At 47.4% G+C, this 26,830-nt stretch overlaps 3 protein-coding genes across 7 annotated transcripts; 2 read left to right on the top strand and 1 right to left on the bottom strand.

Annotated features, from left to right (window-relative positions):
- Positions 1–949: 949 nt before the first annotated feature.
- Positions 950–9,291, top strand: LOC117580584 (protein melted). Of its 3 annotated transcripts, none has more exons than XM_034267191.1 (9): positions 950–1,064; positions 5,290–5,495; positions 5,569–5,820; positions 5,889–7,454; positions 7,530–7,767; positions 7,865–8,034; positions 8,115–8,243; positions 8,309–8,590; positions 8,664–9,291. In XM_034267191.1, the coding sequence occupies exons 2-9, from the start codon at positions 5,391–5,393 to the stop codon at positions 8,919–8,921; spliced, it is 3,000 nt and encodes a 999-aa protein (XP_034123082.1). In that variant the 5' UTR covers positions 950–1,064; positions 5,290–5,390; the 3' UTR covers positions 8,922–9,291. The 3 variants fall into 3 exon arrangements, with proteins under 3 accessions (XP_034123082.1, XP_034123084.1, XP_034123081.1); XM_034267193.1 differs by having other exon boundaries at positions 5,287–5,495; positions 7,883–8,034; XM_034267190.1 differs by having other exon boundaries at positions 5,287–5,495.
- LOC117580582 lies at positions 9,199–22,631 on the bottom strand. 3 transcript variants are annotated; one of them, XM_034267187.1, is made up of 7 exons: positions 21,798–22,631; positions 12,108–14,074; positions 11,426–12,045; positions 11,158–11,358; positions 10,928–11,099; positions 10,241–10,465; positions 9,199–10,170 (listed from the first exon to the last, which is right to left on the bottom strand). In XM_034267187.1, exons 2-7 carry the CDS (start codon positions 14,055–14,057, stop codon positions 9,928–9,930), a joined length of 3,411 nt encoding a protein of 1,136 aa, XP_034123078.1. In that variant the 5' UTR covers positions 14,058–14,074; positions 21,798–22,631; the 3' UTR covers positions 9,199–9,927. The 3 variants fall into 3 exon arrangements, with proteins under 3 accessions (XP_034123078.1, XP_034123079.1, XP_034123080.1); XM_034267188.1 differs by having other exon boundaries at positions 10,256–10,465; XM_034267189.1 differs by lacking the exons at positions 9,199–10,170; positions 10,241–10,465 and adding an exon at positions 10,488–10,585 and having other exon boundaries at positions 21,798–22,630.
- Positions 22,632–25,347: 2,716 nt separating this feature from the next.
- On the top strand, positions 25,348–26,005 carry LOC117579207 (RNA-binding motif protein, X-linked 2). Its single transcript, XM_034264976.1, has one exon. The coding sequence runs from the start codon at positions 25,406–25,408 to the stop codon at positions 25,952–25,954; it is 549 nt and encodes a 182-aa protein (XP_034120867.1). The 5' UTR covers positions 25,348–25,405; the 3' UTR covers positions 25,955–26,005.
- Positions 26,006–26,830: the final 825 nt, after the last annotated feature.

Genomic DNA, 26,830 nt, shown 5'->3' with positions numbered 1-26,830 from the left:
GAGAGAATGAGAGAGAGAGACATAGACAGAGAGAAATAAAGAGCGAGCTGAGAACGGGCGATCATGATATAGTAATATTAGGTATGGCCGTTTCGTTGTCTGAGGGACTTAAGCTCCTGCATTATTCGTTTACCGCTGCCAGACTCAGTGTTCCCTACCCTTCAGACATAGTTTTTGTATGAGCGATCATGCAAACAAGCAAGAGAGAGGCGACCAGAAGAGCAGATATATGGCCAGATCGGAGCGATCGCAGCCAAGTCAGACAATTGGGCTGCTGAGACCTCGCCATTCCCGGTTCTACGTTTGGGCCTTAATGCCGTTTGTTTGGCCAACGCGCACCGTCGAGTCTTTCGTTCGTTCGTTGTCGTCGTCGTCGTCGCGTCGGTGGGTCTGGCCTATACTTCACCTCGCCCCGCTCACCAACAGCTCTATTTCTTTGTACGTGTTTCGTGTATACGGGTACGTGTGCGCCTGTGTACGCGTGTGTGTGTTAACAAAATGTGATTAGCAAAAATACAAAGAAATCAGGCATAGTGGAACGCAGGGCATTTTGGCTTAAACAACGGCAGCGTTGGCGCACTCACACATCAGTCGTTCCATTTCCAATAAAGAACAAATATTTCAATATATACGCGAATATACGTATGTATATATGTATGTATGTATGTATTTACATACATATGTAAATAAAGTGCGGACAAAAAATACATGAAAATTATCATGAAAAGCGCTGCAACAGAGAAAGGCCCTAAAAAATAAGTAACACTAACGACAATACTTAGTTTTTTGCTTTATCGGCAACACCAGCAGCAGTCACAATTAAATTATTATTGAACTACACCCAAAGCGAGAGGGAACGGCAACAAATACAAGCACGGATCTGCGACTGTGCGGCTGACTTGGCCAACAGAAACAGCAACATTTTCTACCTTTTCAACCAGCCACAAAGTGAGCAGGGTGAGAAAGAGAGACTAAGAGAGAGAGAAATAGAGCCACTTCGACCAGCCCAGCAGTTGTTGCACCACTGATATGGCCAGCTGTCTGCCAGCCTCAGATGCAATTCGGTAAGTTTCGGCTATTTACCGTTAAGACTGTAAACGCATCTAAAATTCAAAATGTAAAGCTCAAGTTCATACTCAGGTAGATCTTCTAACAGTGCCCCAAGTTTCATTTGAAACTGCCAAAAATTCGTATTCTTATATATTTATGTGTCTGTGTTTGTGTGTGTGTTTCGGTACGAGTGGGTTCATACGCGAGATCGATCTACATACATACATATGTAAGTACATACATATGTATGAACATAAATTCATGGTTTTCGTGTTCCTGTTATTGTGCTAATTCGTAGTGATTTCTTATTTTGCGGCACTTTTCATTAATAAATTTCACGAGCCGCTCAGTTTTCAACCATTCCCCATCCTCCTATCACCATCCCTCTCCCCTATGTTGGTGCATGTATTCCCTATACGCCTAACTGAATCCATTCCTTGGTTCTCGGATTACCGTGTTGATGTTGTCTTTACTCTTCGCAGTCGCGCTCCAAAATAATCGACAGAGGGGGAAGACGAATAAAATATATGTAAAAATCTACATTTTTATACCCGGTACTCGAAGAGTAAATATGTACATACATATGTGTATGTATTTATGTATTTTGTATTTGTGCACACAGTGGATGTATGTATGTAACCCCCATAAAGTATATATTCTTGATCAGCATCAACAGCCGAGTCTATATAGCCATGTCTGTATGATCGCCTGGATATCTGAGACTATAAAATCTAGAGCCACCGAATGAATATATTAGAAAATATTTCTAGAATTCGTCCCGGCCCCTCCCGCCCCCGCAAAGAGCGAAAATCAGTTTCATCCACAATTTTGAAGATAAGAGAAATCAAAAAATGCAATTCCGTAGGGAAGGACCATATCTACAAGATCACCGAATTGGAATTATATTGGATCATTATTATAGCCAGAAGGAAGCAATTAATTTTCAGTGTTTAAACCCACCCCCTTCCAGCAACTTTTTTTGTTGCACAATTTCTCTCATTTCACACTTTGTTTCAGTGGGTGGCTCTAGGGGGGGGGGGGGGGGGGCGATAAAAGAGCATGTTAGCGTGAGAAGTTATTGAGATGTCGATGTAGATACCAGATGTAGATAAAATGTAAAATGTCAAATGTAAAATTCGAAAAAAAAAAAAAATTTACCGGAGTACCTTAGTACCTGAGTACCGGGTATACAAGTTTTGAAGCATAAGAAGCGTCTCACACGTCCCTTCGCATTTTGTTTGTTTTTAGTTCACGAGGTGAGAGCTGGAAAGAGAAGAGTCCAGAGCCGTGCTTTTGTCAAAAGTGAATTATCTTCTGTGCTACCAGCAGATCTTGAATCGGTAATTCTTGCTATGGGCAGATGAACTAACTCATCGAAATAGATTCTAATCACAATCAGTAATAATTACCCATAGGTTAACGGATACCATAGAACTGCTGTATTGGGCAAAAAAAAAAAGAAATACAAATATAAGTCCCCACATGAACCATTGAATCCTCAATATAGCAACCTCAACAAGAACCAGAAAGCAATCATGGGTCGAAAACCAATTCATGACATTTTCAACCCAGATTTCAGCTCCAGACCAATATATTATCATGCCAATCCACCCAGAATTTTCGGGTACAGTGATGGAGACGGTGAGTGCCTGCACATGCGTAGGGTGGCCCGTTGGTGCTCTGTGTACGAAAAAAGGTAATATCGAAAACGGGTTTCCAGACACAACACAACAGACACAACGGGTTTCATACTCGTACTAGTTGGGTGCTTTGCCGCCAGCCTCTATGACTGCCATCCGCCATATTCACCGCCCAGCCCCCCCCCCCCCCGTGGCAGACTTTGGCTAATAATTGCAGTCGCGCCAGTCGCCAGATCTCGGTTGCCCGGCGCTGGCGATCGAGACACTTGACGCTCTTCTGGCCGTCGGTCTGGAAACGGCCACTGTCCACTGGCCAGATATTTCAGAGCAGCGACTGTTACAAAAGAATGCACAAACAAGAACAAAACACTGGCAATGCACGCAATGCGACTCGGAAAACTGAATGCCAGCGTGCTATCGGAGTACGTATACGACTGGTGTGACGGGTAGGTTAAACTGCAGCGGCTAGGGGGAGCAGAGGCAGGCCTTGTCACCTGGTTGGCCAGAGGAGCCCTGGCTCACGGATAGGGTTACGCATTCTCTGTCTTTCCTCGATCTTTCGATCTCTCGATCAGAGTGGAAATTGAGTCATTCGCACACACAGCGAAACACTGATAATTAAAAGGCTTAAAAGTTGTTTCCATTTTGTTAAAGCCAAACAGACGACAGGTCTGACCCCTGCCATTTGAGGGGCAATGGAAATAAGATCGAAGCAGAGAATTATGGAACCTCCAATCGAGTCTTGCCTTGGGTTTTGGCACAGCCTTTGTTCCCACTCGTGTCTCCAAAATCTTTGAGCTACGAGTCTGCCTCTGTCCCTCCCCTCCTCACAGCCAACCCCACCGTACTTTTGGTTCGTGGTCTGTGATCGTGGTCGTGGTCCGTGCTTCGTGTGTATTAACCTGCCGCACCGGTTTCGGTTTATGTTTTAGCCAACGCCATCATCCATCCATTACTTACGAGTATACCTCGTACTCGTGCATACATACATATGTATGTATCGCTCATGCATACATACATACATATGTATGTACATATGTGTGTTTCTATTTCTCTTTTAATTTTCTCTCGGGGCGCTCAGAGTTTCTGCTGTTGCTGCTGCTGCTGCTGCTGCTGCTGCTGCCTCTTGCTGCGACTTGTTGCTGCTGCTTTATTTATTTTTTAACCAGTTTTTCTGTTTGTTGTTGGTGCTGCAACCTGAGCGCGAATGAGCCATAAATAACAACAACCACAATCCAAAAGAAAACCAAAGAAACCCAAAGAGCTACGTTTCTGGCTCTGTCTCTGTCTCTGTCTCCTTACCCTGCCCCAGTCCCAGTCCCAGTCTCTGTCGCTGTCCCGGTTTCCAGGAAGCAAATGTCTGTCCCATGCCCGAACCAAACTCAAACCCAAGACAAGAAAAGACCGTCTACAATTCGCGTGCATAGCTGCCTGACGGACGACTGGCCTGGCCTGGCCTGCCCTCTCCATAGATTATGCAACTTTTGATTTTTATTTGAAAATTTAATAACTTAGGCGTTGGCGTTGACGCTGACGTTGGCATCGCTTCCTTGATGGCGCGGCTGCAGTACCAGACAAGAAACGACGTTTCTCTCTGTTAGCTCTTCGGCGCCCACTCATTTGGCCACCCAGCAAATTCCACAGTGATCCGTTAAGTCGGGGCTAATCCCTCAGCGGAATTTGGCGCATCTAATCAAAATCCGTATCCGTGTAACAGCTTGGGCTAACGCAATGCACCCAGACCCAAAGCCTGAAGCCTACAGCCCAAAGGTGTCTACGGCTACGGCAAGTTGGCCAACAGCTTGTGCTGCTATCAGAGCAAACAACTGAGCCAAGTGCAAGTGTGGATAAACACAGCGTTCGATGGAAACCCCACGGAACAGAACAGAACAGAACGGAAATATTTGAGTAAAACGAATTCCATCCAGTTCGTGGAATCACATGTTCGAGTCTCGTAGTGCAGTGGCAGAAAGTGCACACTCAGTGCAGATTTTGTACATTCAAATAACAAAAGATCCCTCAGATGTTCCGAGTGGCATTGAATTCGATATTGTGTAGCACAAAGTCGGAGATAGCAATCCGAACGTTCAGTTCGGATATTATGATTATTGAGTGGTCATAAAGATAGGATATCATGATGCTGATATATGTACAACACTGGTTGTATATACTTGTTTTAATAGATGCTATGCGGCGCATCTAAATCCAGATACTACCCTACTAGACAATGCAACAAGTACATACATCTATATTTATACAACTATTGTGTGTGATATGTTTGAACTCTGAAAGTATATCAAAATAGAGAAAGAACAATTTTGGAGGAGCTCGGATGTTTGGCAGTCCCGGCAGGGGTTCAGGGGGACTGCTGTACTTGGACTAGTTCGAGCATTCGCGAGTGCCTACCGATAAGATAAAGAAGTTGTTACCCGTACGCGCCTGAAGTTTGGCAATGAGCCAGCCAGCGCCAGTCAGCGCAAATCAGCCAGTCCACCAGTGCGCCGAAGAGAGACATGACAGTGAAAGAAAAAATACAGAGACAAAAATAAACAAGAAGCATGTCCCTAAATCGATTTCGTTTTTCGTTCACTTTCAGCAGGTGCCACAGATGAGGCACCGCTGGCCACGAAGGCCACTGACTGACCACCAGCCATTCCCGGGAGACTCCACTTCCAGCTGAACTGCAGCGAACCCCGCGAGATGCACGACCTCTTCACGAAAGTGCTCGCCAAGCGCGATCTTTCCCGGGCTGGGGATCTCTTCTCCGTGCCCGATGCGGACATTGTGGACGACATCACAGAGGTGGTAGGTTAATCTGCAGATAGATCATTTATGAGCCCCGATCCCTGACCATACATTCATTTTGCGTTCCTTTCAGCTTTCCGAGATCAGCCCCATTATCTCACATGCGGACTACGTGAAGAACAACAACGACCAGAGCGTGGTGGAGATCTGTGTGACTCGGGTGCTCTCCTGCATCCGGGAGACCCGCAGTGCCGAGCGCTACTGTGCCGCCCTGGTGGATCTGCTGAAGACATGCCTGCTCTGGAACCTGCAACCCTCCAGCGCCACAAAGGAGGAGCCACCGCATGCGAAGATCGCCGCTGACATTATCTCTAGCATATTTCTAGTGAGTGGAGCTCAGATTATAATTGCTCATACATCTCATACTTATCTGCTACAATCGAACCCGAACAGAACTACGATAAGAAAGAATTGATGAAAATTGCGCTGCCCATTGCTGTGCAGTTCCTGCCGAAGGGCAACAAGGAGCTGTCGCGCAACCTGGCCAGCTACCTGTCGCTTTCGGCCATCGATCACGCCATCCTGCTGAGTCCGCATACGGAGTCCGTGATGGAGTCCATCCTCTCCGGAAACTACGGACTACTGCGAGTCCTCTCGCAGGTGTATGAGGTCTCCCCCGAGGTGGTGACACCGCACGCGCCGCTGCTTATGCCGCTGCTGCCCCAATGCGATCCGCAGGAGCGCATGGCCGTGTTCCAGCTCTACCTGTTGATCGTGCAGAAGTCACCCGAGGTGCTGGAGCAGTGCGTGCCGCAACTCTGCGGCTTCCTGCTCGACAGCGACACCTCCAGCCTCACCATGCAGATCCTCCTGAAGCTCTCACAACACGGCCCCCACCTGCTCGTCGACCATTTCGAGCAGCTTCGTCTGGCGGCCAAGACCAATCCCAGCACGGTCACGCTGTGTGCCCAGATCCTCACCAACGCGGGCATCGGCAGCAAGGAGACAGCCCAACAGGCGCTCGACTTTGTACTGGAGCACCTGCCCACCCAGGCGCTGTTGCAGCAGGAGGCCACGCGGCTCTGCTCGGCCTATCCCGTCCTCTTCACGGACAAGGTGCTGGCCTGCGTGCGGCAGAAGAATGCGGCGCTCAGCTCCCAGCAGGATGTGGGCAGTGCATCAGCCAACAAAACCTCCGGCGGCGTCACCATCGTCAGCCTGAACAGCACCAGCTCCAGCCCCAGCCCGCTGCTGAAGCCAGCTCCAGTCGCAGGACCGGTCATCCAAAAGGCGGCACCCACCAGCAGCAGCAACGTCAATGCCACACCCAGTGCGGCTGCACCGTCAGCTCCCATGGCAACATCAACTCCAACGTCAGCCCCGCAGCACGCGGGCTACACGCGACGCGTGAAACTGGGCGACTCCCGGAGTACGGGGCGCCTGCATCCAGCCAGCAACACCCACAGGAGCGTCACGCGACTGAACGTCGCCAGCGGCTCCGTCGGAGGCCTCCACAAGAGCATGACGCGGCTGAGCAACACGCAGATTAACCAACAGCCCGGAGGAAGCTCCAACGGGAACGTTGTGGTGCAGTCGGGGGCCGCGCCCAAGACCCCGGCGACGTTCAGCAACCCGCCAGTGACGCCAGTGCCGCCGCTAAGCAACAACGTGGTCATCACTGGCCACAACAAGCATGGGATTCCAGTGACCTCTGGTGGGGTGACTGTCACCACATCGCCCTCCAAGGTGCGGCCTCATTCCCAGGGGCCCTCTACACTACTCAACTCCAGCACGGTGCTGATGAAGTACAGCACGGATGCCCTTAATCAGTCTGTGGGATCGATCTCTATACCTCCAGCCTTGACGGCAGTAGGGGCGCCGGCGGCGGCTGCATCTATGGCCCCATCACAACAGCCGCAGAATGCCGTATCCGTGCACCATGCCTCGCCAGCACTGCCCACCGCATCCTCCGGCAATGGCAATGCAAAGTCGGTGATGAAGCTGCCCGTGAACGGGAATGTAAGTGGGATTATACAGACTATTTCTAAGGGACTTACTGATAGCTGATGACTATAGTGCCATTGATATTTTCAGAGCGAAGTCATTGTCTCGGGTCCCACCACCAATGTGGCGCCGCGACGCAGCGACAACACCAGCCGCACCCTTCTCAATGCCAACAGTGTGATGGACCAAAGGATGAGCACCTTTGAGCCGTACCAGATAATGCGCGATCCCGTCCAGCAGTTCTGCGAGAAGAACTTCAATTCGATCAAGTCCTACATGGACGAGGTCTCGCAACACTTGCCCCCACCCACCCGATGCAGCATCGAGGGTAAGCTTGTGCTTCTGACTGATCTCTGACTCCCCGCTCAATATCTGATCATCCGCAAACACCACCACACACATCCACACACAAACACATCACACAGTTTCCAATGAATTCGCAGAGCGACGAACGAAGAAGGTGGCCAAGCTGCATTTCGCCTGCCAGATACGAGGACCCCACTGCCTCTACTCGAAGACGTGCTTCACGATGCGCACCCGCAACCCCAAGACCTGGATACACATGATGTTCCTGGACTTTCAAGTGCGGCACTTTGTAAGTAGCAAACCACATTGCAGTACCCTTTGCAGATAGCAATCTTGTCACGACACCACCTTTCCACCATTCCGTTTCAGGTGAAGGAAAAGTGTGTGCTGAGCACACGCGAGTCCGGGATCAGCAATCTCAAGAACATCTGGCAGATACTCAAGTGCGAGAACAGAAGCTTCACGGAGCTGGTCACCAGCCAATTTCCGCAGGTCAAGGTGGGTCCTCGGACATGCCGGCGGAGACTAGCTAATATATATGTAAATCCTTGATGTAATTCCAGGACCGCGAGATACTTGTGAATGAGCTGAGACACTCGGGATTTCTGGATGTGTTCGAGGTGTCCATCACCGACAAATCGAATCCGAATTGCAACGAGCTTGAGTACCAGTGGGGCTGCTTCCTGTGCAATCATCCGGACAAGGCGGTGGGATTTCTTAACGGCAGCAACCAGCCCATGATAGAGGGCCAGCTGAAGGAGAAAAAGGGCAAGTGGCGGCTGTTCAGGCGCTGGCGGACACGATACTTTACGCTCTCCGGGGCCCATCTATCGTGCAAGGGATCGGTAAGCTAACAATAATCCAATCACTATAAGAACGGATAGTAATCCAATCCGAGCTGGTTTCTTTTTTGTTTAGAGCGGTGGAGAGAGCATCGATGTGAACCAGATCCGATCGGTAAAGGTGTCGCGGGGGGCACGCAACATACCCAAGGCGTTCGAGATCTTCACCGCCGACCAGACCCTAATACTCAAGCCCAAGGACGGTAAAAATGCCGAGGAGTGGGTGCAGTGCCTCAGCATCGTGGTGGCCCATTCGCAAGCCCGTGACAACCCCACGGCAAAGACAAATAGCCTGCCGGCCCGCAGCATGGGCAGCAGCAAGCCCTCCTTCTAGGATGGCAGGATGCCAGGGTGCTCCTCAGCGATGAGGAGCCCCCACATTGTGAGATTATTTGTAAATGTAAAGAGCAACCACAACACACACAAAAGACAAGGGGCAGCGGCGACCAGAGGACAGCTGTATCCCCCTCCACGCACTAAATACACCATATATACAATATATATTACTCTATATACAGCATATATGTACATATATGTACTTATATATTATCAATAGACTTATCTAGCAAGTACTTACCATTTCAAGGGATTTCAAAAATTGTGCGAAATTGTTTTTTCATTCATAGTTGATTTTTATACATATGTATTTAGTTTATGCTTATTTATTGTACGTGTATTAAACAAACAGCTTGCTTTCAAAGTCGGTTCGTGGCTTTCACCTTTCCACTCCATTCTAAGCTGGAGCAGATCTATCTACATTCGAAGGGAAGGTTTTTGATGTCTGTATTTCTGATGCACTTCTCAGTGCAAAATGGACTTGTCTGTTGACGTAGGAGGATGGGAGTAATTTTGGGACTTTGTTAAACGTGTAGCCGTCAAATGATCTACAGATTCACCAGAAATCTTTGCTATCGTATATCATGTTGCTGGAAATGCAAACGAACTTAGTTTCCGGCCTAAGCCGATTTTTGCTTGTTCAAATTGAAAATTGGGAACAAGGTTTAATGCATTAACAGCAGGAATACCTATAGTACTTTTAATGGGACGCCAGGACTCGAAAAATCAACTGATTCCTTCGCCAAAAAACGCTACACATGGCACTGCTGAAGCATCTTGTATGGTACAACAATATTTGTTCTCTTAAAATAGTTCAACCTTTGAGGGGGTTAAAATGTTTATAACTTATTTTTTGCTTGGAGTTTGGTGACTCTCATCCACATTACAGACGAGAGCTGGACGCAAACATTTGTATCTATCTACGTGTACATATGTATCTAATATTAAACAACTGGCAATAAGTCTAATAGTTAGTTATAGAATTAACAACAATTTGACACGATTCAAGGCAACTGCAACGATGTGGCCACATCCCCATTGGCATTCTGATCAGGCTCGCTTAGGTCCAACAGCTGCGTCCAGTTTGCGTTTAGCCTGACGATCTCCATGTCCTGACGCAACTGCTGGAGCGGCGGGTGTAGCTCCAAGGGCAAGTCGTCCTCCAGCACTCTTGATACATGCTCTAGTTGGTTGGCGTATATCCTTAGACGTTCCACATTGTTGTTATCCTGCGGCAAATTCGATACCTGTTGAGGGGGAGGAATAAATTATATATGAAATATAACTTTAATTAGATGTGCTCTGAATGAGGCTCACCTGGCTGACACATACCGTTCGCAAATACGCACTAAGGCGTGGATCCTGCAGCTGACCGCCAGCGTGCCACATCTTGAGCAGATTGAGGATACCGGCCACATCGCCATGCTCGGTCTCTTGGCTAAGGGGACAGAGCAGGCGCATGGGCGGAAACTCTGTTGTAGGCGACAGCTTCTTGTAGCTGCTGCAGAGCGTGCTCAGCGTGCAGATGTCTTCGTTAAGGCGCTGGCCGTTGGAGGGATGGGCAGTTGAAGGATTAGCGATTGCAATTAGTTTTGTTTTTTCTGGACTGGGCTCTGGGTTTCATTTTAAACGAAAGAGTGCGCTTTTGAGCTTGATTTGTGACTGTCGTATACCATCGATGTCGTGTGGTGTGGTTGATGGAGAGATGATGGAGTGATGATTGAAAACAAAGTGAAATAAATTATATACAAAGATCTGAACTCGAAGCGAACGCCGAAAACAAGAGATAAATAAGCCAAGTGATTTATTTCGAATTAAGACTACAACTAAACTAAATGATTCAAGTAAAAATTAAAATAAGATCGCGGTAGAGAGATTTATTTGTAACATGGTATGAAAACATAAAGTTATATATCTGCCCATGAACGATAATCGATTTATAGAAATGTCTTCGAAGGATGCACAACAGAAAAGGATCCACTAAATCAAGATCTAGAATCTTACGTCGATCTCGTTGCGATGGCGCTGCATCTCAGCCTTGGCTCCGCTGAGGTCGCTCCCCTTAATCATCAGCTCCTGTGTGGCATCCATGAGTTCGTCCTGCAGCTTCAGGTTGACGTCCTCCAAGTCTTTTAGTTTCTCCAGCATATCCTCCTTGTGCTGTTGTAGTTTGTTCCTATAAAAAGCAAGCAATATGTTAAAACTAAATCAGAGCAGGAATTCTCCCCACTCACTTGTCCACAATTAGTTGCTGGATGCAATTGTCGTTGTCCAGCTGAACAAGTCTCAGGACCTTAAGCAACTTGGTGACCAGCGTGTCCACCTCGATCACCTGGTCCACCACCGCCTGAGCCGTGCTGTACTCCATTAAAGACGGCAGCTCTGCGAGCGAGTCGTGGCAGCTCAACTCCTCCGTGTTGCACTGATCGCGAGGACTGCAAGGAAACCGAACCCATGGTAATTAAATGCAATATTATAATAAGATGCATAGCGACTGCTTACTTCATGGGAAGTGCACTGATCTTGTGTACGTGCAGCTCCATTTGCTGACGATTGGTAATGGCCTGTGACAGCTGCTGCAGCGAGTCGTCGCCTGCATTCTGGTGACTGATCAGCTCTGTGGGCAACTCAATCTGGGAGATCATGCCCGTGCAAGATGAGACCATGTTGTGGGAGTGCGAGTCCGGATGGACCACATCCTCCAGCACATTGTCCATCATTAGCAGGCAGGGTTCCGTCTCAGAGTCCAGCATTTCCGTAGAGTCGGAATCTTCTTCAGGCTGCTCGTGGCCCGTGGTCGCTGTTGCTGTTGCTGTTGCCGAACCGTTGTGAGTTGAACCGCCTCCTCCTCCTTCTCCTGCTGAGCCTGTTCCTATTCCTCCATTGCGTTTTCCCGCCTGACGCAGCGATAGACGCTTGCCAGAGTGTGTGGTGGCCTGGCGAATGGCACCGATGACGGCGGCTATGAAGGATTGGTTGCGCTGCGGCGACAGGGAGCCATCGCTGGCCAGGACGAGCGTGTGTATGGCTTCGCCACCGTTTGCCGGACATAGCGGAAGGTCCAGTCCGTTGGGGCGGATGCCATTGGGGACCTGTTCTGATTCTGCCTGGAACCGGATGTCCTGAAAACAGAAGTTTAAATGGTCAAAAAGGCCATAGGAAGGGAACTTTGGTGTCCACTTACCTCCAAATCTTGCTCGGAAATACTGTAGGAGTAGACTAGCTGCTCCACGAGTCCATCCAGGCGGGAATGCAGTCCGGAGAGGGCCGTGGAGGCGCCTGCTACCGATGCATTCTGCTGGTGGATAAGCTCCCGCGACTTGGCCTCCAGGGCCGTGTATTTGGTCTGCAGCATGCGGTTCTCCTGGCGCCTCTGCTCGTTCAGCCGGACCAGATGCCTGCACTCGTCGCGAAGTACTTTAGCCTCCTCCTCGCGATGGGCCAGATGTGTCCTGGCCGCCTGGTGCTCCGCCTCGAGCTCTCTTAGGGCGTCGCACTGGGCGGCCTTTTCGTGCTGCAGGAAGTCCTGCAGCTCGCTGGACTCCTGCTCGATGGCCGCTTTCTCCTGAATCAACAGATGCTGCGTGGCCAGAGAACGGCGCATTTCCAACTGGAGGGTGCGGCACATGGTGCGCAGCTGGCCAATCTCTTGCTGTCGCTCGAACAGCTCGTGTCCGCTCATCTGTATCTGCGACTCCAGCATCAGAAGGCTGTCGTGGCCGCCGCCATCGTTGCTGTCCTCAGAGGTAGGAGTTCCAGCACTGGCGCTGACCACGCGGGCCAGCTCCAGCATCCCCATGACCCGCTCCGTGTTCAGATGCAGCTCCTGCTGCATGGCCAGCTTCTCCTCCCGCTCTCGCTGCAGCTTCCCGCTCAGCTGGCGCACCTCTTGGCGCAACTGCTCCAGCTCAAAGTCGCGCTGGTCTGGTTCCGCCTGGATGCTTTGGTCCCTCTGTTCCACTGCGTCCAAGGATCGCGTCTGTAGCAGCCCCCCGCCTAGGACCTGCTCCAGGTCCTCGCTGGTCAGCGCCGTCTGCACTGCCGTCTCGTGATAGATCTTTGTCCTACCCTGCACCGTCTGCAGGGGACGCCGCAGGGAGTTCACTTTGGCGGTGGCTGGAGCTAGGCTCCGTCTGCTCGTGGGCACCACCATCACCGAAGACGTCATCCTGGCGTCTCGACTGATCGAGTTGCTCCTGGAGAGCCGTCCGGCCGTCAAATCCTCTACAGACTGCTGTTTGCGGCGGCGCGGAAGGGTGCCACCTGGCGCCGGACTTCCCCTCATCCGACAGACATTCACTTCCGGTGTCACAGACATTCCCCGACGTGCTCCTCCCGCTCCCCTATTGGCTGGCCAGCGACCGTCATCCGAGGGGGTTCCTGGCGTTCGTGCCCGACTGAGCGATGGGGTTCTCTGAACCTGGGCGAGACGCTGCACGGACTGGGCCCGATTGAGGGCGCTGGGTAGAGTATCGGGTTTCTGTGGACGTGCCATCCGCGCGGACGTGGGTGTGGCCGTGGGCGTGGTCGGAAGCCGAAAGGAGGCGGACGAGAGCCGTGCCTTTTCACGGCTGCCAGCTGTAGGTGCGGCCGGGGACGGAGGCGCTGCACTGTTCCTGGGCAAGCTCACCGCTCGCTTCAGGTTGGCCACTCTGCCACGCAGCTGTTCCAGAGGCTGTGCCCTCGGGGTGGCACTCTCTGCATTCTGTTCCGGCTCGAACATTGCAACCTTCTTCTTCACCGCGCTGTTGCTGGTGTTCGTGCGCCTTGGGGGCGACTCCTTCTCGCTGCCAGTCTCGCTGGGAGCCAGATCCACTGTGCCGGTGGAGACCACCTTAAGTTCGCAGCTGTCGTAGATATCCTCCAGGCCATTACTGCTGGTGTAGCCCCCGCTGGTGCTGCTGAGGCCCCGCTGCAGCGTCACCTGGGAGAGGCAGCAGCTGCTGGCCACGTCCAGGCCGCTGTCACTGCCATCGCAGTTGCTGGTTGCTGTGATTCCCTCACTCAGCTCTAGACAGGCCAGTCCAGCCACCAGTTGCTGCTCCTCAAGAGCCGACAAGAGATGCTGTTGCTGTTGCTGTTGCAGTTGCTGTTCCTCCGGTTGCGCAGCCATGTCGAAGAGAGTGGCAGACATCGTCGTTCACTCGCCCACTGAGGAGTAGACAAAGAAGAAGGAGGGAGAGAATGAGTATGAGTATGAGTGTAATTCGTGAGTGATTCACTTGTGTCGACCCACATTTGGATTGCGTATTTTTGGGATTCTGGCATTTCGGTCGCATCCCGCTCCCATTTCCCCTTGCAATGCGAAACACAAACAAGTTGCATGCCACCGACCTTTTGCAAGATGGCAAAAATAGGTATTGCTCGCGTGCCTCCCGTGCACCCGGCATCATCCGGCCACAGATTCGACCAAAATTACGTTTTTCGGTCAAGTTGCACGCTTGCACGCAACATGGATCCGTTTTGCTCTGGCAGATGAAATTAAAAACGGACTGGGCACGACTGCTGTGTGGACCGAAAGGAAAGTGGAAGGCCCCCAAGGCTGTGATTGACTCGAACTAGTTTACAGGCGACAGACAGGCCAAACCCACACGACATGACCCGACACGACACCGCTCCGCGACTCCGCACCGCGACACCTGTCCGAGCCACGAGCACCGAGCACCAAACAACCAACAGAACTGGGACACCACATCGCCTGGGCCCTGTCTGAGTCTGGGGGCATACATAAGTTATGAGGAGTCTCATTGTCTCATGGCCCAAACGCTAGCACAATGAGAGACTAACATGCGAAATACAGTGCCACAAATTTAATTTCTGTGCATAGTGCATTGGATAAATGTGTCCGGAATTTTCTCTGTTGTAAACAGTTGGTTCCCCATTTGGTGACTGTACGGATGTACATATTATTGATTTCGTTATTTTATTTTTCCAGTGTCGTTGTCAACATACATATCGCAGTGGCACATTGACCCAACTGGTTGGGTTGGTTTTGGTTGTGCCCCAGCCGAGACACTTTCGGGGCATCCAATTTCCTATGCCGCATTGTTGTCCCAGAGATTCGCTTGGTATTTTGCACTTTATCACGTCGATAATCCTATCTCTCTAGTTGATAGATACTCATACATGCATGTATGTTTTATTTGGGATAATCATCTTTCATTAAAAGGAACCAGGAATCTTGCTTCGCCTTTGAAAGAGTATAAAATAGTCTCCACTTTCAATGGAGACTCTTCTGCATGCTTGTGGCTTGGGTTGGTCTTTTATTGGACTCCGATTCATTAGTGCCATGTTGTTATGTGATCTCTCAAAGATTCTCAACAAAATGTTGGAGATTTCATCAGGCGCTTTTGTTGTTTGTAGCAGAGAGTGCAAATGGCGAAGAAGCAAATTAATAAAGTTGCTCCAGTTTTCAGATAATTGCAAGATCATTTGTTCATATACCTCGAAGGCGAATAGTCACGGCAGAGTGCCAACCGGTTTGTTGGTCTCTTCCTCCTTTAAAAAACCAGAAAATGGGTTTAAATCCTGAAAAAGACATTTTCTTACGATATGTTAAAGTCCGTTTCAAGCGGCACTGCGGCACTCGAGCCCCACTCGAGTGGAGTTTAAAGATACGTTAAAGAGCAGAGTCTAGGCCCCCGACCCAGATGAAGGCCACTTAAAGGCGCTGAGAAGACGCTAAGGATGCCGCAAAGGGGGGCGCTGAGAACGCGTCGATGGGGAGCTTCTGAGTGCCTGCCTCATGGAGACATTGGCCGCACTAGGGCTTGTAATGGAACGAAGCAAAGGCAAAGCCATAAAAAGACACATGTTTGCAACGGCAACGATTCGAGTAGACACACACAAAGCATCTACTGGATACATATTGGAAGGCAGCCGCAGACAGCGGGTCGTCGGAAATGAAGTTGTCGCCGCCAATATCCACAGAATCGATCAGAATGGCCCTGGCAGTAAAAGATGGTAGTTTCCGAAGCTTGGGTGAAACTCGTTTCATTCCTCTGTCACTTCTATGCAACATCGAGCAAGAGCAAGAGATAGAGAGTACGGGGTGGGAACAGGCAAGTGACGCTGCATGCAAGGCGCCCACACGCAGCGGTTTCTTGCCTTGAAAATAGACCCTCTGGAAACCCTTCAAGGGCCAGTCGTCACGGCACATTAACTCCAATCAATGGACGACGCTCTTGATTGCAAAAGCCTGGAACGTCTCCTCCTCCTCCTCATAGCCTCTAATTCGATTACAGCGCTTGATGGAGCAATAATAGGGCTGCTCTGAACGTGGCAGTGTCGAGGCAATGGCAACTTAATTGCTGCTGCAGCCACAGCAACAATTGCAAAGACGAGTGCAAAAAGCGCGTAAATAGATGGGAAATGGCATAGCGCTTGGCTCCACGCTAATTGCTGCCTTTGAAGTCTTCTGCTCTGGCCGAGACAGTCAACAGTCGCACCGCCACAGCGGAGACATCTCCTCCTGTCATCAGACATAAGCATATTTTCATTGAGCTGAGTAGGGGAGAGGCGGACTATTCCGCGCTCTGGACAAATCAAGAAATACCTGATTTCGATACCTGATCTACGATCAATCCTGAGCAAAGAGCTCTCTCCAGCTTTTGCCAGCTGGAGATGAAAGGACACACAGGCAGGTAGGACCCGACAGGATGGATTCAGAAAACGATTACCAAACCATAAATAAATTATCCTCGCTGGAGAATTCCGCAGATCAACGCTATGCAGACCACTGTCAAGCGCTTTTCTGGGAACTGCGTTCGCAATGTGTTCCTCAATTATGTATTCCCATATACCCGTTTCACAATTCCAGCATGAATCTGCAGATGCAGTGCGTTTCACAAATGTTTCAGTGTTTGTTTTTTACAAATTAATGGAAGACAATTTTTATGAACGTCATGTGCAAGATGAAGAAGTGTATGATTTTCCATAGTAGATATATAATACATATGTGATTCTTAGGTATTACATATATATTTATGTACATATGTGTCTGTGACGATGCCTAAATTGAACAAGTCTGCCCACCGCTGGTTTTATGATCACACACTGTACAGTGTACACCAATAATATCTTGAATACAAAAGGTTTGTTATTGAGTCTCAAAAAATTAAATGTAGTACGAAGGTCAGCTTAGTTGGCAAATAAAGGTTTGATAAAGGCTGTGTGCAGCCTCTGGCGTCTTTTACCCAGTGTGGTTGGATGGATATGTACTGTTTGAAGTACTGATAAGATATGAAAAATATCAATCAAAAATACAATTGAAAATTTGAATTCTGTTGCTGCTGGTTCTCGTGGAGTGAGCGTGAGCATGTGCCAATTGGCTGTCAAGTTGATTTTTTCGAAACGCGCTGTAAACATACGGTTCATAACATATGGATGGATGTTTATGCAATCCCATCGCCCTGGCCATCCGTTTATCAGTGACATATGCTCATAGGGAAGAACGTTCCCTTGCATACATCGCACGGTTTTGCTGGCTGTTGCAGCAGTTGCATTGAAATCAATTTATTCCCATATATGTAAATATGTATGTATGTACAGCGGGGTATTTATAGCAATTTATTTCTGCTTCGGATGGCAGGGGATTAGCAGTATCTACCCCTTTTGGGGTACGAACCCACATCCAGAACTTAAAGTTGTGGATGGCTGATTGTGACGACGACTATTATCAATTTATATGCTATTGAACCGTATGTCGTGGGGGTCTCCCACCCCCTCTGAACAGGTGGACTGCTCGTGGGCCTTGCTCGAGCCCATTGGGATACATATGTAGGTACACTCCACTCCCCGATGTGTTACCGTTTGTTGTTTGTCAAAGCACTTCCTGTTCTGGCGACGATCCACGAAACTCCAATGAAGTGAAACATTTGTGACGCGAATTACAATCGAGCGGCCGCCTGCCACTGGCTGGCCCGCATCTGCAGCCAAGCCCTCAGTGCGAGCCCCTCGCAGACACGGCTACAATGTGTTGCAGTTGCAAGTTGCGCGCACAGTTTATGTCTGTGGGATTGGGGCAGGGAGTGGGTCTCCTAATGCTACTGCGACTGGTACTAGGAGTGGGACTTGGGCGATGAGTTCACTTTTCGTGGGGAACATTCGACTCTTCCGGGTTCTATGCCACATCTCTCTCTCTCTCTCTCTCTCTCTATATAGCTCCCTATCGCTCTCTTTGTTTCCCCTTATTTAATAGTATTGCTGGTGTGTTTTCGTTTTGTGTATGTTGCACCTGCCGACTTATCGCATATTATGCACACAGAACAGAACGGGAAAAAGAATTGTAAGCATGATTCTCTAATTTTTAGCCGATTCCGTTGCTGCCCCTCCCTTTCCCCTTCACAGACTTTCTTCAATTTGTTTTGGGGGCTGCAACTCCTCTGTTTCGTTGATGCCGCATGTTTTGTGAATCGAGGAAGAACGACCCGGCCAGGGGCCCAGGGCGGGGCTGCGATGCCTGTCAAGAACGCGGCTTTTGGGGCATTGCCTTGCCCAATGTACTGAGAGAGTAAGAGAGAGCCAAATTCCCAACTCCTAGTCTTGCAACGGCAAAGAGCGAAGAGAGCGGAAGAAGCGGCCGACTGAATCGCTTTTGAAGTTGCCTCTGTATCGGTGGATCCATGGATTGTTGTTGATTTAACAGTTGATGGTTTTTATACCCGGTACTCGAAGAGTAAATAGGGTATATTGTATTTGTGGGGAATAATGGTTGTATGTAACGCACAGAAGGAAACGTTTCCGACCCCATAAAGTATGTATATTCTTGATCAGCATCAATAGCCGAGTCGAATGAGCCATGTCTGTCTGTCCGTCTGTCCGTCCGTCCTTCTGTCCGTCTTGTTTGTCGGCTATTTCTCAGAGACTATAAGAGCCAGAGCTAGAGCCAAAAAATGTTGGCTCCAGACTACTGTATGTTCACACTGAAACCAAATCTACAATCTAAAAGAAAACTAAAAACGCCATTCCGTACGGAATGACCATATCTATCAGATCACCAGATGGGATCCAATTGGATCATTATTATGGCCACAATGAAGAAATTAATTTGCAGTGGCTAAACCCACCCCGTCCCGCAGCTTATATTTGTTTTTTGCAAGTTGTCTCATTCACACTCTGCTTAGCGCAGACACGTCCCTGCCTCTGCCGCGTCTCTGCCCTGAATCTGCAGTGTGTGGCTCTAGGGGAGGGTGGCGAGCTAAAGGAGCGTGTTGGCGTGAGTAGTGTTGTTGACGAGATGACAGATGAAGAAAAAATGTAAAGCTTGAAAAATAACCGCTAAGGTGCAGATGTAGTACTGAGTGCCGGGTATAAAAGTTGTGACGCGTAAGAATCGTCTCACACGTCCCTTCTCGTTTTTTCTTTTTTGTTGCTTTTGCTGATGTTGCGTAATCTATAAACAATTTCGGCGGCACGCAAAAGTTTCGTTTTGCATTTAAAGGAAAGTCTTGACTCAGTAGAAGATTGGGCAACAGAAGAAGTAATGTAGTTTCAGCCCCAATGAAGGGGAAAATATACAAATACCAAATACCATAAAAATCAGAACTTTTTAGAGTGTAATACCCTGATACATTTTTCTACTCGAGCCATTTGAAAACGTGTGAGACGCTTCGTATGCGTCACAACTTTTATACCCGGTACTCAGTCAGTAACTTAGTGGTTTTTTTTTAATATTAAATTTCAAATTTTTTCTACATCTACATCAGGGCTTGGCACGGCCCTATCTAAAGGGTATAGGACAAGGCCCTGCTGCTGCGCTGTCGCTCACGTACACGCGTATTACAGTGATTCGTACCAATACCAATATAGTGAAATGTTCCGTTTTGCGTGCTTATTTTTTCATTCATCAGAGTTCTTAATAGTTATTTTTGAGCACAAAAGATGAGTCAATGAGAAACCCCGATGACTCTCTTTCCAATTTGCCAAGAAAATAAACACAGTGTGCGACAATTTTGATTTGTTTTTAGAGTTCTTAAGTTGTCGAGGGCGTTGAATCGTTCATTGGCCTGGTCTTATACAGAATCCATACGAACTGGAACAGGCGGGAATGAACCGGAATGAAATGGTGCCTAGCATTTCTCCCTCCATTCGCCCGTCCATACATCCATCCGTCTTCTCTCTTTCCGGAGCTCTTTTGGCTTAATCAACAACTCATTGCGTTGGCAATTACTTCGCCAACTACTGAAATTATTGTTCATATGACAGAGAAAGTCTCTGTGCATCCGAGTCTGGGTACTAGTCTGGGTATGGGCTTGGGTTTTCATGGCAGCTGCTGGCTTCTCTTTAACTGTTTGGGATATCAAGAAAATAGCTTTTTACGACATGCCATAATACACATATTTTTCATACCTGATAGATGATCCACAAGTACGAGTACGAATAGTAGTCTATCTAGAGCCCGACTCTGGTCGAATGTGGTCTCTGGCAAAAACAATGAATGGTGTGGTGTACTTCACGCTTGGCAGCGCTTTTTCAGCGGCGTGCGCCACATGACACTCTCCATTGTAGAGAGATACGCGGCATGTGGTGGGACGGGTCGGGCCACAGACAGTCTTGACCATTGACCAGAGACTCTGAGCACAGTTGTTGGGCATGACTGGAGGCAATCGTAAAGCCAGCCAAAGCGAGAAACCCGAATGGCAGAAAGCGGCAACAAGACTTCAAAGAGCAGCTGCTGCTGCTACTGCTGCTAGATGGAGGTGGCTGGAGACGCCACCGAGTCTCGCCTGAGGACCTCGCTCATTGTCAACTTGTGGGGTGTCTCGAAAACTTTGGCAATGTTCCAGGCCCAAGGCCCAGTCCCCTGACAAGGAGGTTCTACCCTCTCTCTTTGCAGCGCTGTGCGGGCCTGCCTTTTGTCTGACGTAAACCGAGACGCGGCTCATATGCTTTGGTTTCAAAAAGCTTGTAGATCAAACAAGACCTAAATCAGGGCGTTCAACTGACCTTGAATGTGGCACAAAAGAACCCCACCAGACACATAAAGATACATATGTACATACATAATGTGTATATCATATATAACATTTCTACAGAACGAACTGGCTGGACTGCTAAATTTCGCACATTTAAAACTTGTTTATCGCGAATTACGACCATACATACACATGTACATACTGATACAAATTGCGATTGGGCTATCGGTCTCTCTGATAAGAGCGTGGTGTCAGGAGAATTCTTTGAAAATGCAGCCGCTAGATAACATTAAGTACTTGTTGTTGCTCTTGTGAAAATTGGAAAGTGGCTGATGGGATAGGGGCAAACATATGTCACATACACAAAAAGGGGGAAGAGTAGAGCGACTCTCAGCGGAAGCCGCTTTAATTGAAGCTTAATTAGCGGCTTCCTGGAGTCGCTACTCCGCCAACTCCATACCTCCCCAATGAACCACTGCTCCACAAAAGTGTCGCATTATGAAATAGCGGTCGCAACGTCCGCTACCCATAATCATGAATATGCTAAACGCAAACCATCTCTTGGCCAAACCAGTGATTAACTTGGCTGATTGTCAGTTGCACCTCTTCCTGATTGCCTTGTCGCTTCAAAATCGATTATCGACGATGTCAAGCAACTGCTTGCAACACGGGGCATAATGGGACCGCGCGGTACGTGCACAGGATATATATTACGGAAGCTCCGGGGGTCGGGTTGCCCTGACCTTTTAATGTCTGCTAAAAAGCAGAGCTACAGCAGAGCTTAAAACCACGACAAGGCGACGCCAGACAACCGCAGAGAGAGACAGAGAAAGAGACACCTATGACCCGCCCCCCACACCCATAGGGAGCTCCCCTTCCAATCCCACTCCAGCTTGAGCTCCCCTCATCATAGTATTCCATAACAACTTTCTATCCGCGAATATTTTGAGAGTACTCACCCACAGAGCAGCAGAAGAAGCGACAGGGTAGAGTGGAGACGGGAGCTGCGCTGTTTCTCCAGAGGGGATGAATGATGATAATGAAGATGATGGAAATGTCAGAGGGTCTCCCAGAGCATTCTCTTTCGATTCTATGGCCTCTGTCGTTGCCGTGCGGTTGGCTGGCTCCGTTGGTGCAGAATTGGATGGCAAGACGGCAATTTGCGCATTCGCGGACGGAATTTACTCAAATTTTCTGCACTCACACACGCGCAAGCAAGGGAATGATCGTTCCAGTGCACACACACAAACACCAACACGCGCGGCAGCAGCTGCAGCAGCTGGAAAGGACTGGAAGATGGACGAGGGGCCAAGTTCCTGCCTTGGCTTCATGCAGGGCCTATTGTTGTTCGTTTCGTTTACCTAACCTAATGGTTTATTTGTATAGAGTCCTCGCAGGACCCACACACTAACACACCACACACACTCACACTTACTGCAGCAGCAGCAGCAGCATCGGTTCAATGGAAAAATCGATTGAATCAATCTGCAGAACAACAGGCCTCTGTGGCATTTACAAGCGGAGGCTCTGGCATTAAGGAAAATCAAGCCTTGTGTTGCTTTTATTGGGTCTGGGGCCCGGGGCCAGCCTCGCGAATTCGTTCCATAAGCCTTCACAGAGACAACCGAAAACCCGTTCACATTCAGCGGCCGTGCCACAGAAAGACACACACAAGCGCGCGTAGAGATCGTGAATTCAAACGGGAATCCAATGCACATATAAAATATTTATATTATATGCATAAATATAATATGAACAATTGTTAATCGACAGTTAACTTTTGCACACTTTTCGAGAATTTTCAATTTTTATGGCGCGCGCGCAGCAATCATTGTCCATTGTGAATGGTGTGTATTGTGAATGGACACAATGTATTTTCTTGTCAACAGTGTTGGCAATTTAGCTATTTCCCCACTAGGTCTAGCGTTTTTCAATTGCCGGTTGAGGGATGGATTATGATATTGCGGGTTGTGGGAAATATTGATAATAGCTTATCTAGCATCAATGCAAAACAGAGCAATTTGCACATACCAAGACAGCCAAGCACACGTTTTCGTCATCTACAAACGAATTTTTTTGTAATTTGTAGATAGGGACTACTCTGGGTAGATGAATGCTTTCATAATTATATAGTACCAGCATTATTCCTAATATAGGTAGGGAAAATCATTCTCACAGACTAACATTCAGCTGCAAAAGACGATATGTTTGACCTCCTTGATAAGTTGTCAGTACTACATCAAAACAATACAAATTTCGTTCCAGCACCCAAGCGTTTTTCTTAGCTGCCATAACAATTTTCTGACTTTTCTAGCTCTTCTCAAAGGCTGGTTTTTAGCCTTTTTATGACTGCGAGTTGGCACCGCTGCTTGTCAAGTGGTGAGGGACATTTTCTCATGTTGTCAAATGGTAAGGGAAATTCTCTCCTGTGTCAAAACAGTCTCGGAAGTGTTCGCCATGCAATCTCATGCTCCAATGTTAGACGCACTTATGAGTAAAATATACCACATGAAAACGCCTACCAAAAACCCGAGAAATTCAAGTATTTTTTTGGAAAAATATAAAAGTTTGGAAATTAACTCGATTTCGATAATCTGTCACTAACCATACAGAATGGTTAAGGTTCTGTTTAATATAACTAGCTGGAACTACAATTAAATGCGAGTGGGATTATTATTATTGAATGGCTTACAAAATAAGGTTAAAATGTCATCTAAAAAACAAGAAAACAACGCATGCTGCAATTGATCTTTGCAGAAATGTAACTGAGCTCCACCTCTTTGTGGTAATACCCCCTTTACAATCGAGTTACAAGCTGGCTACCACTATCGATGTATTTGCATTATCGGCGGCTTTTTTTAAATGCCAGAAGGTTTCAGTAATTTGTGTTTGGCTGTGTACACATACAACAACTTATACACACAAATATGCTTATCTAAAGTTAAAAAATGAACAACAACAAAGTAAAGAAAACAAAATAGTAAGCTTTATGGCTTTTTTAAGCCATTTATATAATACAAAATCGAAAAAAACGAGAAGGGACGTGTGAGACGCTTCTTACGCATCGAAACTTTTATACCCGGTACTCATTAAAACATCCTGTACCTTACTGGTTTTTTTCAACTTTTTCATTTTAAATTTGTTCTACAATTAGTGCGTCCCCCTTCCCTAGAGCCGCACACTACATGAAACAGAGTGTGGAATGAGAGAATGTGCAAATGTGGGGTAGCCACAGCAAGTTCATTTCTTCATTCTGGCTATAATAATGATCCAATCTGATCCAAATTCGGTGATGGCCATTTCCTCGGAAAGGCATTTATTGTGGCATTGTGGCTGTAGGAGATTTTTCGACTTTTGTGCAGCCGGAAGCAGCCTGGAAAAAAAATTTGGTGGCTCTAGCTTTTATATGTAGTCTCCGAGAACTAGACGACAAACAATACGGACGGACAGACTGACATGGCTATAACGACTCGGCTATTGATGCTGATCAAGAATATGTATACTTTGTGGGGTCGGAAACGTTTCCTTCTGTGTGTTCCATACTTCCACCCTATATTTATTATTCGAGTACCGGGTATAAAAACCCTCAGTCTATCAGAAGAATTTCGTTTGATTCGAAGCGGAAAAAAAGTTCGATTTTGTCGAGTAGTGTTATCGAAGGATGAAACCACAGAAGGAACCGTTTCCGACCCGTTTCCGTTACAAAGGATATATGTATGTATGTACATATGTATGTATGTATGTATAATCTTGAGCATTATAGCATATATCATTAGCCGAGTCGATATAGCCATCTCCCTTCCACCTCCACAAAGGAAGAAAGTCTGCATCCATCTGTGATGCATCTGCTTGCTGGGGAGATCGGGCTTAATCGGAGTGTTGTTATGAGCAGATGTGTAGACATAGATGATGAACTTACATATATACATACATACATACATATGTACAAATAAAACTGTAAACAGAAAAAATAGTTAAAAAATTGAAAAAATCCAATTGTTTTATATGTATGTACATATGTATGTACATAAAATTAGGTTATGTGTTCTAATGTATGTACTTTGGACGCGTCTCACAATGTTCCCCCTCGTTTTTTTCATTCTCGGTTCTACCCATTGCGTTATTCTTCAAAGCAAATAAATGTTATATTTTTGTATTAATTTTTATTTCAATAATAATTGTCATCCATTACGTTTCTGGTGAAATTTTACCACTTTCGAAACACGTGAGATACATACATATATACATATTTATGTACATATGTATGTATTTACATATGTATGTACAGAAGGAACAACCGAAATTCGCATGAGTATGAAATCATTTGATAAAAATAGACTCGATGACGTCAACCAGCGTGACCGGCGAGCGTGCGAAGACTCATGTTTACAGAGAAAAATCCTAGATAAGCTTTGAGCGAAACTAGCTTATAAAACGTTGGACAGCATTGGAGAAGTTATCATTTGTTTGTGTTCGAGCTAACCAGCAGCAGCAAAACCGACGGAAGCGGATATACCAAGGTGTTACTCGTATTATTGTTAAAACAGGGTAGCGTATTATTGTGAAAATGTCGAGACTTGTTGGAGTGGAAGGAAAGCAAACTGCGCCCCATGAATGTATAGATTGCAGCGGTCAACTGCCACATCCAAATCCCGTAGAGGTGGAGGACATGGGTACTCCTGCGCTGGAGAAGCTCATACGAAAGGCTAACATTGCTCAGAAAATGTTGGAGGATGTGCTGAAGCAACTGCAGAAGCAACAAGCCACAGAGGAAACTCGACGGGATGGAAAGCACAGAAGGGAAACAAAGTCGAAGCACCGACCTTCTACAGGAGATAAACGACACAAGGGCCATGATCCTGCCACTCTTTCCTCTTTCAGCTCCAACAGCGATGGCAGTGCCAGTGAAAGCGAGGTGATTGCTGTGGCGGAGGAGAGGACTTCGAGGCCGAGGCACATTCGTGACGATCGCAAGCGGGATCGTTCCCGCTCCCGTGGCCGTTCCCGCGGTCACTCTCGTGGCCGATCCCACGGCCGTTCTCGTTCCAGGTCCTACACAAATCCCCGACGACCTACTGCTTTGCCCTTGGCGTTGCCCGTTCGGATTTCAGTGTGAGTAGCACCTGGTTTGAACAATCTCTTTTGACAATATTATTTGTGGAATCAATACAGTATAATTCAATAAAAATTAATTCTTAAAAAATATATAAATTTTAATCTGTTCTTTCTTTATAAAGACCCTGGTTATGGTGGGGCGAGGGCATTCCTCCCGAATAGATGATAATATGTATCGCTTTCCCACTTACTTTCATTGGCATCACGAAGCATTGATTGCATATAATTGACTCAACATAATCATAGAGTTAAGTGGACCAGTAATCACATTGTGAAGGAGAGTTACTCGTAGTAAAAGTCTTCTTAACTCCGCTCTTGACAGATTCCAGTGTATTCTGTGCTTTCTGAAGTTGTTTCATGCGAGTGCCTATGTCCTCAACCTCTACAGGTGCGTAAAGGGGTAACTTACCGCTACAATTTCGGCATGCAGGGGGTACCATTCCCTCGCCAGTTATCTTACGATCGTCGCAAAAAGGTGACAGCATTTTTGTACTGGTTTCACTCTGATCTGAAGAGAGCATTTTCTCTGGCTAAATCCGATTGCCTTGGATAGTCGAATTATACTGCTTAAAGCCATCACGTATCTTAGGGTTTTTATAGGGAACGGATCAACGCCAACCTTATCGCAAAGTTTGCTCTGTAAATGTTTAGAAATTAGATTTTCAGCAGGAGCAGACACGATGATGCTGATGAGGTCATAATGCTGCTTGTTTTGATGAAAAATTCGGGGTACAATTTGTTTTTAAATATTTCTTATATTTTTTAAATGCTGTTTGTTTTTACATTAATAGTTTTTATTATTTAGTTGTGCTAATTATATGTTTAACATAAAAATTGTTTTCCCTTCTTATATTTGTTTTGTTGTTGCTTCTCGATT

This window comes from Drosophila guanche, unplaced genomic scaffold, assembly GCF_900245975.1.
Source record: "Drosophila guanche unplaced genomic scaffold, DGUA_6, whole genome shotgun sequence".
In the NCBI taxonomy this organism is placed as follows: domain Eukaryota; kingdom Metazoa; phylum Arthropoda; class Insecta; order Diptera; family Drosophilidae; genus Drosophila; species Drosophila guanche.
The sequence above is the reverse complement of the archived record's forward strand: the minus strand, read 5'-3'. Positions and strand labels throughout refer to the sequence as shown.